Below are 16,346 nucleotides of genomic sequence, written 5' to 3'. Positions count from 1 at the left end.
TCCTGCCTTCTTTCTTGGCTCTGTCCTGTCTGTTATTCTGCTCATGATGGATTGCATGTCTCTCTGAGGCTATTACACAATTCAGTTATTTTCCCAACATACTCTCCGTGATCGGCCCGTGGCAAAAGTGTCCTCTGGGCATCCCCTGAAACCCACTGCCCTCTAACGGCAGCCCAAACCTTACTATTCCTGTTTTGGGGTGGGTCATTCCTTCTACCGCTCTGGCCACGTCCTCTGTGTTCATGGCCTGTCTGCTAAATGGCATATTATTATTATTACTGTATACATCTAAGGTTGCTGGGGCCCCTTTCATTCCCCGCCAATAGATTAGGTAAGGCTATCAGTGGGTACTGGCCCCCTCCTACTCTCTCTCTCTCTCTCACTGCTTATTTCTCCTTTACACACCTTATGTATCTGTTTAAGCATGGATTCGAGTTTATCTGCGTCTAGACGTCCCTCAAAACCATACCTCTCCCTTCACCTGGTTACATAATGGAGATTTCTTCTATCCCTGGATTCCATTTTAATTACATCAAGCATTTCTCATCCCCAGTAAATTCTGGGACCTCTTGTGAGGATTTGCCCCCCCATGGTTGGTACTGTTAAAAATCCCTTAGCCACCTCTTCTATATAACAAGTCAATTTAACAAGTAATTCAAAATAGCTTCACACAACAACACCTTGAATCACCCCTTCCAGTATATGTAATCTTGACTAGTCCCACAGAATTATCTCATACTTTTACAGAGGGATTGATCCCCACAATGTAATCTTGATAATTCCTGACAGTCTCATACAACAGGAATGGGTTCTCCCTCCTCTATACAACCACCTGGAATTATTCATGTGACTTTTGAGCAAACATTAGGTCTCACACGTATACAACCTTACATGATTATTGGTGTTATATCGGTAACCTGGAGTTTATAAGGCTCCAGAACGGATAGAGTTACAGCAAAATCTACAGTTGTTTGTGACTTTTGACTTTACTAATATTCTATTTCTCACACATGCTATTTTAATTCCTTCTGGTGTACTTTTTGTATTTGTTTAACCCGGATTATTTGTTGACTGTTCAATAATCTCTTACAGGTTACATCCCATAGGTGTACTTTTAATAGTTCCTTCTATTTCAACACCGGGTAGTTTCTTTTGGTAATGGCCTATTACCGTGAATCATTACGGACCCACCACCAGGTTGACTAGTCCCCCAGAATTATCTCCTACTCTACGGAGGAGTCTATCCTCACAATGTAATCTTGATAATTCCTGACAGTCAACCCCACATTTCACTTAAAATGGCTACGCATTGATCAATTTGCTACTTTTCAATATTTTAGCAAGTCCTCAAATCAATTTCACCAAGTTAATGAATAAAGACTGCTGACCTTATCCTTGCAGCCGAGATTCAATGTAGGTTTGGATTCCGTCACCGTCTCGGTCATTAATCAGGTGTCCTCTGGCCTGTTTTAACCCTTAATGTCAAAGGGCAGGACTTTCTATTTACGAATGTATCATTCGCCCGTCGGCGGTTTTCAGAGTTACCTGGAATGACAGAAACAGGGTATTGGAGTCCGGCTCAGAAGGACCAAGCTGTTATGTGAATTATTTAACAAACTATTTTAGTGTCTCTGTGCGTCTCCCAAAAGGTTGTAAATCTTTTGGGATTTAAATAACGGCCAGAGTCCCGGTCTGCATAGTCAGAGATATTTATTCATTGAGAATTCTGCCATCACAATTTCAGAGTCCATCTTTTATACTCATATGTCATACAAAAAGAAATCCCTCCCCTCTGTAGGCGGGCTGTAGTTTTCCACTCTAAAACTGCTCTACTGACCTTCAGTTCACACACACACACATATACACACATGCATACACACATACATACACACACACACACATATCCTGCTCCCTGCATTACTCAGTTATTGCCGTTCTCACAATATTCTGCACCATGTTTTCATAACAGTTTCTCCCCTCCCTAAATTGGGAGGCCTCTTTATCTTAGTTTCTCAGTTGTCTTTGTTGTCTGGTCTAACTCTTACTCACATTGCTAAATAGTGGCTCAATGCCATAGCCTTTACTGGTCCTACACTCACACATTTCTAACACATTATACACAGTTTCAGGGTGTAATAATTAGTCATTAATAATTAATCTATCAGGTAGAGAGAAGGAAGGGAGAGAGAGAAGGAAGGGAGAGAGAGAAGGAAGGGAGAGAGAAGGAAGGAAGGAAGGGAAAAGGAAGGGATAGCGAAGGAAGGAAGGGAGAAGGAAGGGAGAAGGAAGGGAGAGAGAAGGAAGGAAGGGAGAAGGAAGGGAGAAGGAAGGGAGAGAGAAGGAAGGAAGGGAGAAGGAAGGGAGAGAGAAGGACAGAAGTGAGAGAGAAGGAAGGGAGAAGGAAGGGAGAAGGAAGTGAGAGAGAAGGGAGAAGGAAGGGAGAGAGAAGGAAGGAAAAAGAGGGAGAGGGAAAGAGAGAATATTTGGCTTCACTTTGCGATATGATGCAAGACGATGCAACATGATACAATATGATACGATATGAAAGAGGTTGATAATCATCATCGTTAGCATGATCATCATCGTCATCACCTGTGCTGTAGATTTTGAAATGGGTCAACTTTCTGCATGATTCCCTTGAACATTCCAGGGTTGATTGTCTCAAGCAGACAGCCAGCACTAGAAGACGGATCACTGTGTATGGACTGAGTCTCCTGTGACGTGGGAAGAGGGAGGGAAGAAGGGTATTTGAATTGAATATTTACCATGACTAGGAATTAGGTGTACAGGGTGACCAAGTACGTTTCTGGAGACTATTGCAACCATTTAAAATCATCATCATCATCATCATCACCACCATCCTGATTGAAGGCACACTTAACCAGCATGGCTACCACAGCATTCTGCAGTGATACGCCATCCCATCTGGTTTGGGCTTAGTGGGACTATCATTTGTTTTTCAACAGGACAATGACCCAACACACCGCCAGGCTGTGTAAGGGCTATTTTTCCAAGAAGGAGAGTGATGGAGTGCTGCATCAGATGACCTGGCCTCCACAATCCCCCGACCTCAACCCAATTGAGATGGTTTGGGATGAGTCGGACGGCAGAGTGAAGGAAAAGCAGCAAACATGCTAAGCACATGTGGGAACTCCTTCAAGACTGTTGGAAAACCATTCCAGGTGAAGCTGGTTGAGAGAATGCCAAGAATGTGCAAAGCTGTCATCAAGGCAAAGGGTGGCTATTTGAAGAATCTCAAATATAAAATATATTTTGATTTGTTTAACAATTTTTTGGTTACTACATGATTCCATGTGTTCTATTTCATAGTTTTGATGTATTCACTATCATTCTACAATGTAGAAAATAGTACAAATAAAGAAAAACCCTTGAATGAGTAGGTGTGTCCAAACTTTTGACTGGTACTGCATGTAAATTAGGTATTTCTGGGGGGTTTCTTGTAATACATTTGCAAGAATTTCTAAAACCTGTTTTTGCTATGTCATTATGGAGTGTTTGCATTTATTTGGAATCACCATTAGCTTCTGCCAAGGCAGCAGCTGCTCTTCCTGGGGTCCAAACACATTAAAGCACTTACATTACATATAAAACAAAAGATAAAACAGTACATAAAATAATATTATTACACCACTACATATCTAAAATACAAAATGTATAATGCAAAATGTATAATACCACCATACAACAATATTACAATGTATGCTTTTGCATGTATCTGTACCTTTGTCTGTGTCTCTTCACAGTCCCCGCTGTTCCATAAGTTGTATTTTTTCCTGTTTTTGAAAATCTGATTCTACTCCTTGCATCAGTTACCTGATGTTGAATAGAGTTCTATGTAGTCATGGCTCTATGTAGTGCTGTGCGCCTCCCATAGTCTGTTCTGGACTTGGGGATTGTGAAGAGACCTCTGGTGGCATGTCTTGTGGGGTATACATGGGTGTCCGAGCTGTGTGCTAGTAGTTTGAACAGAGAGCTCGGTACATTCAGCTTGTCAATACCTCTTACAAAAACAAGTAGTGATGATGTCAATCTCTCTTCCACTTTGAGCCATGAGAGATTGACATGCATATAATTCATGTTATTTCTCTGTGTACTTTTAAGGGCCAGCCGTGCTGCCCTGTTCTGAGCAAACTGCTATTTTTCTAAGTCCGTATTTGTGGCACCTGACCACACTACTGAACAGTAGTCTAGGTGCGACAAAACTAGGACCTGTAGGACCTGCCTTGTTGATAGTGTTGTTAAGAAGGCAGAGTAGCGCTTTATTATGGACAGACTTCTCCCCATCTTAGCTACTGTTGTATCAATATGTTTTGACCATGACAGTTTACAATCCAGGATTACTCCAAGCAGTTTAGTCACCTCAACTTGCTCTATTTCCACATTATTCATTACGAGATGTAGTTGAGGATAAGGGTTTAGTGAATGATTTATCCCAAATACAATGCTTTTAGTTTTTGAAATAATTAGGACTAACTTATTCCTTGCCACCCATTCTGAAATTAACTGCAGCTCTTGGTTAAGTGGTGCAGTCATTTCAGTTGCTGTAGTAGCTGATGTGTATAGTGTTGAATCATCCGCATACATAGACAAACAGGCTTTACTCAGATGAGGGAGGTGAAGGTGAGGGAGAAGGAGAAAGTGACTTAGAAGGTGAGGGGTGATAAGAAGGAAAGAGAGAGGACGTTAAGGGTGAGGGGTGATAAGAAGGAAAGAGAGAGGACGTTAAGGGTGAGGAGTGATAAGAAGGAAAGAGAGAGGACGTTAAGGGTGAGGGGTGATAAGAAGGAAAGTTTGGTGATGAAGGAGGTGACTGGAGAGGAGAGGAGGCTGGCGAGATGTGAGGAGAGCCTGTAATTGGACAGAAACAACCACACACAAAGGTTATAACTATCAAGTAGTTCAACTGTAGTCCGATACAAACATCAAATGTATTATTATTAAGTAGTGTCATGCTAGTCACCTGCACATCCTCCACAGACAACCAGAACACAGACAGTTTTGTGGACTCCCGACTGTCATTCTCCTCCAAGGACCCGTTAATCGTGTTCTTCAGGGTAGCGAAGCCTGCTGCCGCCTGGGGGGTAACAACATCACTTGAGGCATCATCTTCCCCCACAAAATCAAACATTTATATAACAAATTGTAATTCAGCCTGAAATGTACATTTATAGTACTGAGTTTATCAGCAAGTGAATGAATGACTTACCTGAATGGATTCAGAGAGCCGGAATCTCCTAATCCGCTCCCTCCCATCTGGGTGTTTGATCTTAAAGGGCACTCCTTCATGCTGCCCTGGATGAGAGGCCACCCTCTGTCTTCTCTCCTCTATTGACTACAATACGGATTACTGTTAGTGTTCAGTTCACCTATATTCATACCACAGCATTGTTGTTCTAGAATAGGCATTAAAACCAGTTCTGAAAAACAATGGCAGGTCGAAATACGTTTAAACAATGAATAATGCAAATCTTGGCAATATAGGCTCTGCTCCTTCAGGGTAGCTCACTGCCCGAGCAAAGCGTCAATATAAAATAGCCTACAGGCAGTGAGCATGGTAAGCTATACCAATCCCCCCGGCAGGAACATAGAACCTAACAGGTGGAGGCTGGGGTGGCGGTAGTAAGAGCCCAGTGCATAGTAGCAGTAGCAGCAAGCAGCAGCAGGACTTCTGCCGATAAATGTGTGCTTTAGTATTATTTTCTTTGGTAATTGTGGTATAAGTGGGATAAACAACCTCCTTTCTGTACATTACCTTGGAAAAATGAACTCCGCAAAGGGACTCGGCTCCACCTCGTCCTGCTGCATCGTCCATTATTTCCAAGGTAATGTACAGAACATCTGCGTTTATCCCTTACATAATACACAGATGATATCAATCATCCCTTACCTTCCTCTGCCTGCTCTCCCACTCCTCAAAACGACTAAGTTTCATCTCCTGTGGCAAAAATAATTATTGAATAATCTGTTTTGTATATGAAAAAGTATGTGTTTCCTGTTGGAATGCCAATGATGTGTGATCTGAACTTATTTACTAAGTAATATTATATACATACTTTCTCCTGGTCTGCAGCCAGAGAGAGATGGTAGGCCTCGTATTGAAGAAGCCGTATCTCCCGCATTTCCTCTAGAGACTGAAATCAATACAGGGACAGTAATAAACAAAGCCATTCGGATTGTTAAGTTACAAGAAGAATCCTATAACTAATACTATACTTTATAATTTGATGATAAAAGTGGAAAAAGTAATTTAACATTCCAAACCTCTAGTGTCACTGAAGCTTTTGGTGAGGCAACAGGGAGGCCTATCCCTATCTCCATAGGCTGAGTCTCTGTCTCCTCCCTTACAGTTTCCTTTAACATAAAAATACAAGAAATCACTAGTTGATCAAATAATTTATTGCGTTTGTATACAGAGGAAAATCCAGTTTCTTTTAAAATTTTACCACGTGACATAATAAAGTTCAATCTACCTCCCGTTCCTAACACACAAGCTATCAAATACCTTCAATAATGAGTACAGGGCATACCTCCCTAGCCAAGCTGATTTGATTGTAGCTACAGGGACAGTAATAAGCAAAGCCATTCACATGCTCTCCAGTTGCAGGGGAACCAGCATCCTCCTGCTGTCTGTCTTAAAGGCCTCTACATTTGGATTCATCTGGGGAATTGTTTCCCCCAAAACCTTCAAGAAGCTGCTCTCCTCCTGACCACAGGGCACTTTGATCTGCCTCATAGGATACTCTAAAGGTACTGAGATATGGAAACATCATTTAATCTAACAAAAAGTATCATAACATACACAGGGAAACGGTCCATGATCTTTAAACAGTCAAATAAACTTTAATAAACCTATGTTTAATCACAAGATAGATTCACACATCGCTTACTTACCAAGCAAAGCACAGTGCACTGCACTGTTTTAGCATCCTCAATTACTGCATGGATATAGGGCAAATGTACCTATCCTGTTCAGCAGCTGGATGGTAGGGTCAGCAATCAGGCAAACCCTCATACTTATCAGACGGCTTCTCCCCATTTTCCTCCTTTGGACTCCAGCATTATTCTGTCTCCTGAACGATTGAAATCTGACAGGTGCAAACATGATAAAAGTTACTATAATGACACTCAGCATAATCAACGCCGCCCATTCTCACGCACCCCACGGTAGCTGCTGCTATCTTTAGCTATCTAGTTAGTTCAGTCCAGTCCAATGACGCTTCATGTTCAAGTGATATTTGAAAAAAAAGTCAACGAAATCATTCACAACATGTAGCTATAACACAACCTAACAGCAATAGAAAGGCCTAGTTTACTCGAATGGACATACTGTTAAATAACAAACAATAACATAGCTAGCAAGATAGGCTAATAATGGAAAGAGGGAGCGTTACGCGTTAACGTTGTGCCGGATATGACTTTTGCCAGGTATTACCTTTAGCCAGGTATTCTCATCGTCAATAATGAATTAGATGTTTTTCATATAGCTGGCTTGTGATTGGCCAACATTTGCATATTGTTATTTGACGAGTCCAATAGTGTTATTTGACGTGTATCTTTTTTGACATGCTAAGACCCAAACAGCGTTCCATAGAATTAATGCTTGGAGGTAAGAAGTGGTGCCTTGTGGGCCATGTAGCGCGCTACGGCTAGCACTTGACCTGTTATTGATTGCTGTAGGCTACGTAGCAATGAGGTGAATGCTGTTCTATCAATTATTTACACCTTACAGGTTGTAGTTGTTGTGAATGGCTGTTCACAAATGTATACATGTAGCCCAGATGCAACCTATGTAACCCAATAATTGTTGAATTGATGAAGTGTAGCCTAAGCTGCCTATAAATCTTTGTTTTTGCGACCAGCCAGTTAAAACAGCTGCATAATGTGGATCCCAGCCTATGGAATACAAGTTTGAGGGAATTCCTCCCTTCTAAACTCCTCTATGGTGTTGTGGTCCATGTACTGTCAAAAATTAGTTGAATTTAAGAACATCAAGTGGGGCTTTTTATTGCTCAATCTAATTTGTGCTGATTCAATATTTTTTCCATAGCCTTAACTGATACATGGTCAAATTTGTGCAATTGTAATAGACGTGAAGAGCTGAAATTATGGAGATATCAAATTGTCACCATCAAAAACGTAAACAATAGGCCTATAGCAAAATCAGCATATGGCGATATTGTTTATCACATGCAAATATCCCTTTTCGGAGCTGCTCAAGGCATGCCATTCCATGGATCAGCATTTCTTTTTCAACAATGTTTTAAAGCAATGGGCCCAATCAGTCCTCCGTGACAACAAAAACATAAACTAGAGACTAGGCTAATAAGTCCTTAATATCTGGGTTATGATCAGGACAGGTTAAAAAGAAAATGGCTAATCAATATTTTCAAGTCATATTCTTGAAGATCAAGGGGTATTTAATCAAATGGAATGACTGGAAATCTGACAGACTTTGGTTTTGAACGTAAAGATGTTATTATATATAGATATAATAGTATTATTATCTGTATTGAAGTAGAAAGCAACGGTTTAGAAACATACCGAACTCATAAAGTAAAATGCAACATCCATTTATTGCCAGCTATGTAAAACCTAACATGATTGCTCCTGTAACAGATGTCATTCAATTGCCAATATTCCTTTTTTATCTTCTTCTAATGCCTCTTTATAGGAAAGTAATCAAAAAGTAACTTAAAGTAAATCAGATTTCATTACTGAGTTTGGGTAATCCAAAAGTTACGTTACTGATTACAACTTTGGACAGGTGACTAGTAACTGTAATGGAACATATTTAGAAAGTAACCTACCCAACCCTGATTATGCCTGTGAGTTACTGCTGTGGTCGATTGGGTTTCTCATCTCCTGTGGACAGACATAACGCACACATCAATATAATGGACCTAATTAATACATTAATGAATGATTGGATGAACGAATGAGTGAATGAACGAACAACAAGCGCTTTATTTGTCAATTTAATTGAAAACCTTTATGTATCAGTGTTCACACAACCACATACAGTAATATAAACTCACTGGATTCAATGGGACACTACCTCACTGCCGGGTCAGGGTGGAACCACTGGAGTAGCCTGGTCCCTACTGAGGATATTCATACTGACCTGAGAGACACACAAAGGTGACACATGACAAACACCTTATGCGGACGGACAGGACACACAAAAACAAATCAGGCATTATAGCGCTCTTCTGTGTTAAATGTGTCCCTATAACCACTGGGGTCAGATTATAACTACCTTGAGACGACTTCAACTTTGCTTTTACAGTAGGGCTATAGAAAATGCAAAACAATTAAATATTAATAATCAATATTTCCGTCACTACTGACGTGTCTGAACAAACGTGACTGCGTTCAACTTCGTTCTTTCTTCTCCGGTTACATGGTAAGGTTTTTTTTAGCTCAAAGGGAAACAATACACCAGACATTCGAGTCAAAACTCTAAAAGCTCTGTTTCTGTGCTGTGTGAAAAGTTTGAGATGCAGGCTAGAGAAATTCCATAATTTGGTGTTTCGTTGATGATGGTGGAAAGCATGATGGGTTGTTAATTGCTTAACCTCTATGGGATCGGTGTCCCGTATACGGGATGGTTTATATTGAAATGTAGGAACTAGGTTCTACAGTTTTAACCACTCCTGTCTCTGGCTCCACACCCACCACGCCCGGCCATCTAGATGTGTGAAAGTTAGTGTATAAGCTAATGATCCATCATGTATGACATTCCTGAGAGTGTGTAAACATACATTTTGTATTACCATAACATTTCTGTATGTTCTCTATAGTTATGTCCTTGATACAAAATAGTCCAGTATTGCAATGCTTTGCTGGATCAATCTGACACTTTGCACACACACTGCTGCCATCTAGTGGCCAAAATCTAAATTCCTCCTAAACTGCAATATTATATTGTGGCAAACAAATACATAGAAAACGCATGTTATTTTGTTTGTATTATCTTTTACCAGATCTAATGTGTTATATTCTCCTACATGAATTTCACATTTCCACAAACTTCAAAGTGTTTCCTTTCAAATAGTATGAAGAATATGCATATCCTTGCTTCAGGTCCTGAGCTACAGGCAGTTAGATTTGGGTATGTCATTTTAGGCGAAAATTGAAAAAAAGGGTCTGATCCTTAAGAGGTTAACTCAGGAACAACACCTGTGTGGAAGCACCTGCTTTCAATATACTTTTTATCCCTCATTTACTCAAGTGTTTCCATTATGTTTCCATTATTTTGGCGTCAGTGATAGTCAAGCTTGAAATGCTATTCCTAGTCGATCTAGATAAGAGTGTCGGCTAAATGACTAAAAGTTCAGTGGAAAGTTTACAACATAAGTTCAAATGCATAATTGTTATCTTTACTAACACAATTCCAATAGTTACCTTATTGTACATTTATTTGATCAATATTGGACATTTCATTTGGTTACATGAGACATAGCATATTTATTAACATTTAAAAACTGTATAAACTGTTTTAAAAGGATACCATCATTAGGACCATGAATATAGTTCTATATAACACCAAGCATGGATTTTATCTGGCTACAATAATAATATAAAATCAAATAATAACTTCGTTAAAGATGCTTTACAAACAAACAGCACACAGTAACTTGGGGCGTATCTGAGGGTGAATGAAGGGTGTAGCTAAATCTTTAAATCAAGTGTCGTGGAAATTCACCACTAAGGACTCAAACTCAATGTAAATTAATCAATCTTTATTATCACGGCCGGTGTCACGATCGTTGAGAGACGGGTCAGACCAAGGTGCAGCGTGGTATGCGAACATGTTTATTTAACGAATAAACACTCACGACAAAACAACATAACGTGAACTCCAAGGCTACATTTATGTCATTTAGCAGACGCTCTTATCCAGAGCGACTTACAAATTGGTGCATTCACCTTATAGCCAGTGGGATAATCACTTTACAATATGTTTTTTTTTTTGTTTTTTTTTTTTGGGGGGGGGGGGGGGGGTTAGAAGGATTACTTAATCCTATCCCAGGTATTCCTTAAAGAGGTGGGGTTTCAAGTGTCTCCGGAAGGTGGTGAGTGACTCCGCTGTCCTAGCGTCGTGAGGGAGCTTGTTCCACCATTGGGGTGCCAGAGCAGCGAACAGTTTTGACTGGGCTGAGCGGGAACTGTGCTTCCGCAGAGGTAGGGGGCCAGCAGGCCAGATGTGGATGAACGCAATGCCCTCGTTTGGGTGTAGGGACTAATCAGAGCCTGAAGGTACGGAGGTGCCGTTCCCCTCACAGCTCCGTAGGCAAGCACCATGGTCTTGTAGCAGATGCAAGCTTCAACTGGAAGCCAGTGGAGTGTGCGGAGGAGCGGGGTGACGTGAGAGAACTTGGGAAGGTTGAACACCAGACGGGCTGCGGCATTCTGGATGAGTTGTAGGGGTTTAATGGCACAGGCAGGGAGCCCAGCCAACAGCGAGTTGCAGTAATCCAGACGGGAGATGACAAGTGCCTGGATTAGGACCTGTGCCGCTTCCTGTGTAAGGCAGGGTCGTACCCTCCGAATGTGGTAGAGCATGAACCTACAGGATCGGGTTACCGCCTTTGATGTTAGCGGAGAACGACAGGGTGTTGTCCAGGGTCACGCCAAGGCTCTTCGCACTCTGGGAGGAGGACACAACGGAGTTGTCAACCGTGATGGCGAGATCATGGAACGGGCAGTCCTTCCCCGGGAGGAAGAGCAGCTCCGTCTTGTCGAGGTTCAGCTTGAGGTGGTGATCCATCATCCACACTGATATGTCTGCCAGACATGCAGAGATGCGATTCGCCACCTGGTTATCAGAAGGGGGAAAGGAGAAGATTAGTTGTGTGTCGTCTGCGTAGCAATGATAGGAAAGGCCATGTGAGGATATGACAGAGCCAAGTGACTTGGTGTATAGCGAGAATAGGAGAGGGCCTAGAACTGAGCCCTGGGGGACACCAGTGGTGAGAGCACGTGGTGCGGAGACAGATTCTCGCCATGCCACTTGGTATGAGCGACCGGTCAGGTAGGACGCAATCCAAGAGTGAGCCGCGCCGGAGATGCCCAACTCGGAGAGGGTGGAGAGGAGGATCTGATGGTTCACAGTATCAAAGGCAGCAGACAGGTCTAGAAGGACAAGAGCAGAGGAGAGAGAGTTAGCTTTAGCAGTGCGGAGAGCCTCCGTGACACAGAGAAGAGCAGTCTCAGTTGAATGACCAGTCTTGAAACCTGACTGGGTTGGATCAAGGTTGGGACTAATAACAACTAGTAACAAGATAACTAATGTATAACATACTGTGTCCATAATAATTATATAGGTTGAGAACTTTTGTGAAAGAGCACAGTTTGAAAAATATGGCATATAGAAGCAAACCGGATGGACATCATGAAAATGAGCGGAGAGGTTGAGGGTAGAGGAAGTTCAGGAGTAAAAACAAACAAAATAGAACTATTGTAAAAATGGACTGTGTCCATGAAATTGATATAGTATGTATAAGCTTGAAGTAGAGGCCTAAGCGTTGTTGTTCACTAGTTTACTCCAATTAGGGGAGAGGTGGTGGGGTTAGAAAGTAATAAAGGAAAATATATATGTTTAAAGGATGTGTATATGTATGTACAGTATATTCGCAAAAAAAATATATATGGGGGATTGGATGTGATGCAGACAATTTCATTGATGGAAGTTACAATCTATCTGCAATATTAAAGATGATCACCCGCCCAAATTTTTTTAATGCTATAGAAAATGAAAATAAAAAACACTCCAGCTGCTATGAAGTCTTCTCCTCTGTATATCCTATTCATGGTCCTCTCATCTTTCTCTTTTTGTTTTGACCATCTCTGTTGGTATTCAGGGTCCTCTTGGCATGAGGGAACAGCAGCAGTACAATGTAGGTGTTCAGACACAGTTCATCAGGCACGGGAAGATTCCATTTTCTCTTGATCCTAATGACAATCCTTCTTCAGTACAGGCAACAGATAAATGTATTGTTTTCTTTGAGGAGGGGACAGACAGGTCAGACATTTTCAATACTGAGACCGCGGCCCCAGTGTCCACCAAAAATGAAATTCTATGTTTGATAAGCTAAAATATCAATAAAGTGGTTTTGGGCTGATAAGCTAAAATGTCAATAAGGGGGTTTTAGGTTGACAAGGTGGTCAATTTTAGCATTTGACAGGTCTCTTCTGGTTCTTCATCATTGTTTTCTTCTGTTTCCGCCCAATCCTATGTTAGGTAGCCCCCTCGTCCATCTCTTCTAAATGGGTTGTCCACCTGCATGGCAATAGGTGGGGATGGCAACTTTTCTTGGCCTTCTCCTGCTCCAGGACAGTGTCATGAGAAATGCCATAACTTCCCACAGTTATAGCAGCTCCAATCTCTCCCTCTATCAGCTCCAGCAGGGGACCTTCGGCCTCTACCTCTTCCTCTGCCTGCTCGTTTGCTCAGGTTCTTGCTTTCTGTCTTCAGCTCCAACACCTTCTGCAGCTCCTCCAACAGCTCCTAATCCCATGGCTCCTCCACCTGGCACAGGCCCACCCCCAAGTGAGTTATGAAGGGGTGGGAGGCCACCATCTCAGTCTGCTGGTGGAGGATTTCGCAGTGGCGGATACAAGGGGTGACCCATGAAAGGGTTCCCCTCGGAGAAAGGCCAGCCAGGCTTCTTCTTTTTATTTTGTCCTTTCTCTTCAAGTTGGCCTCTCACAGACTCCAGTTTTTCGGTGCTCAGTATCCCATCAGCAGAGAAATCTCCATTTGTCCATCTTGTCCAGTCTTCTGTTTGGTTCAGTACCCCCCTACCATTATTTTTGCCATTACAATACACAGCCCTTTTGGTTCCCAGCACGGATCCTCCATCCTACTCTTACTATTTCCCTTTCCCATACTAAATCCCTTGATGAATTCATAGAAAAAACGTCCAGCTCCTTATGAATATTCAATGATTCTCTTGTCGTTACCTCCTATGCATACATATACAGTGGGGAGAACAAGTGTTTGATACACTGCCGATTTTGCAGGTTTTCCTACTTACAAAGCATGTAGAGGTCTGTAATTTTTATCATAGGTACACTTCAACTGTGAGAGACGGAATCTAAAACAAAAATCCAGAAAATCACATTGTATGATTTTTAAGTCATTAATTTGCATTTTATTGCATGACATAAGTATTTGATACATCAGAAAAGCAGAACTTAATATTTGGTACAGAAACCTTTGTTTGCAATTACAGAGATCATACGTTTCCTGTAGGTCTTGACCAGGTTTGCACACACTGCAGCAGGGATTTTGGCCCACTCCTCCATACAGACCTTCTCCAGATCCTTCAGGTTTCGGGGCTGTCGCTGGACAATACGGACTTTCAGCTCCCTCCAAAGATTTTCTATTGGGTTTAGGTCTGGAGACTGGATAGGCCACTTCAGGACCTTGAGATGCTTCTTACGGAGCCACTCCTTAGTTTCCCTGGCTGTGTGTTTCGGGTCGTTGTCATGCTGGAAGACCCAGCCACGACCCATCTTCAATGCTCTTACTGAGGGAAGGAGGTTGTTGGCCAAGATCTCGCGATACATGGCCCCATCCATCCTCCCCTCAATACGGTGCAGTTGTTCTGTCCCCTTTGCAGAAAAGCATCCCCAAAGAATGATGTTTCCACCTCCATGCTTCACGGTTGGGATGGTGTTCTTGGGGTTGTACTCATCCTTCTTCTTCCTCCAAACACGGCGAGTGGAGTTTAGACCAAAAAGCTCTATTTTTGTCTCATCAGACCACATGACCTTCTCCCATTCCTCCTCTGGATCATCCAGATGGTCATTGGCAAACTTCAGATGGGCCTGGACATGCGCTGGCTTGAGCAGGGGGACCTTGCGTGCGCTGCAGGATTTTAATCCATGACGGCATAGTGTGTTACTAATGGTTTTCTTTGAGACTGTGGTTCCAGCTCTCTTCAGGTCATTGACCAGGTCCTGCCGTGTAGTTCTGGGCTGATCCCTCACCTTCCTCATGATCATTGATGCCCCACGAGGTGAGATCTTGCATGGAGCCCCAGACCGAGGGTGATTGACCGTCATCTTGAACTTCTTCCATGTTCTAATAATTGCGCCAACAGTTGTTGCCTTCTCACCAAGCTGCTTGCCTATTGTCCTGTAGCCCATCCCAGCCTTGTGCAGGTCTACAATTTTATCCCTGATGTCCTTACACAGCTCTCTGGTCTTGGCCATTGTGGAGAGGTTGGAGTCTGTTTGATTGAGTGTGTGGACAGGTGTCTTTTATACAGGTAACGAGTTCAAACAGTTGCAGTTAATACAGGTAATGAGTGGAGAACAGGAGGGCTTCATAAAGAAAAACTAACAGGTCTGTGAGAGCCGGAATTCTTACTGGTTGGTAGGTGATCAAATACTTATGTCATGCAATAAAATGCAAATTAATTACTTAAAAATCATACAATGTGATTTTCTGGATGTTTGTTTTAGATTCCGTCTCTCACAGTTGAAGTGTACCTATGATAAAAATTCCAGACCTCTACATGCTTTGTAAGTAGGAAAACCTGCAAAATCGTCAGTGTATCAAATACTTGTTCTCCCCACTGTATATCTTCAACGGTTCCTCTATAGTCTCTATAGTCACCATAGTCTCTAGAGTCTCTATAGTATACAGTATATGTAGCCTCTCAGTCTCTATAGTCTATATAGTCATAAATGCTATAGTCTCTATAGACTCTATAGTCTTACCGCTTCCTATAGATATAGAATAGCACCTTGTGCACCTCGTGCTATAACCAGTGGTCCTTAGAGCATGTAGGCACTTCTCATGAATGCCTAAAATAACACATTGTTCTCAATAGCACCTCGTGGTATTATCAGTGGTTCTCAGACCACGTAGACACTTCTCATAAATGCCTACAGACAATTGTCAGTGAGACTTTTCCTGCCCTCACTCTAGCCATCTCATAAGAGTAGCTATAGCCTTCTCTTAAAACTGGTACATTTTTATGTTTATTTTAATTGGTAAAAAATATATATGTTTTTATACAAATTCTTTAAATTGACTTACTGAAATCAGTTGAGTTGTCCTTTTAGGTTTCGAAGATGTTGTGTTTCCTCCCAGACGCGTCCCACAGTGAAAGTCTGTTACGGGCGGGTCCTCGTCCTCTTTTAGTGAGACGGGAATTTCCCTTTATGCCTTCCCAAGAATGTGCCACCGGTGTTCCCTCTCAGACCTTCACTGATGGATCATGTCGAGAAGATCAAAACATCCAGTTTGTGACGCCAAAATTGTTGAAAGGTTCACAAACTCAATCCAAGCTTGATGAAAACTCTGACAA

The 16,346-nt window shown here is 41.9% G+C and overlaps 1 protein-coding gene across 1 annotated transcript; it reads right to left on the bottom strand.

The window, feature by feature from the left end:
• Positions 1–16: 16 nt before the first annotated feature.
• On the bottom strand, positions 17–6,146 carry LOC311112901 (uncharacterized protein). The gene is made up of 6 exons (XM_084156041.1): positions 6,075–6,146; positions 5,909–5,956; positions 5,228–5,353; positions 4,982–5,095; positions 2,593–2,714; positions 17–1,545 (listed from the first exon to the last, which is right to left on the bottom strand). The coding sequence occupies exons 1-6, from the start codon at positions 6,138–6,140 to the stop codon at positions 1,542–1,544; spliced, it is 480 nt and encodes a 159-aa protein (XP_084012167.1). The 5' UTR covers positions 6,141–6,146; the 3' UTR covers positions 17–1,541.
• Positions 6,147–16,346: the final 10,200 nt, after the last annotated feature.

Source organism: Coregonus lavaretus, assembly GCF_964263955.1.
Source record: "Coregonus lavaretus genome assembly, chromosome: 39".
NCBI lineage: Eukaryota > Metazoa > Chordata > Actinopteri > Salmoniformes > Salmonidae > Coregonus > Coregonus lavaretus.
Note: the sequence above shows the minus strand (reverse complement) of the source record. Positions and strands in the feature narration are given on the sequence as shown.

Excerpts from the sequence above, each read along its gene's own strand:
- LOC311112901 (XM_084156041.1), bottom strand. The coding sequence starts at position 6,140 with ATGCGGGAGATACGGCTTCTTCAATACGAGGCCTACCATCTCTCTCTG. Across the intron at positions 5,354-5,908 it reads GGGAGAGCAGGCAGAGGAAG|TCAATAGAGGAGAGAAGACA; the intron begins GTAAGGGATGAT and ends TCCGTATTGTAG. Across the intron at positions 2,715-4,981 it reads TGTCTGTGGAGGATGTGCAG|GAGACTCAGTCCATACACAG; the intron begins GTGACTAGCATG and ends CCCACGTCACAG.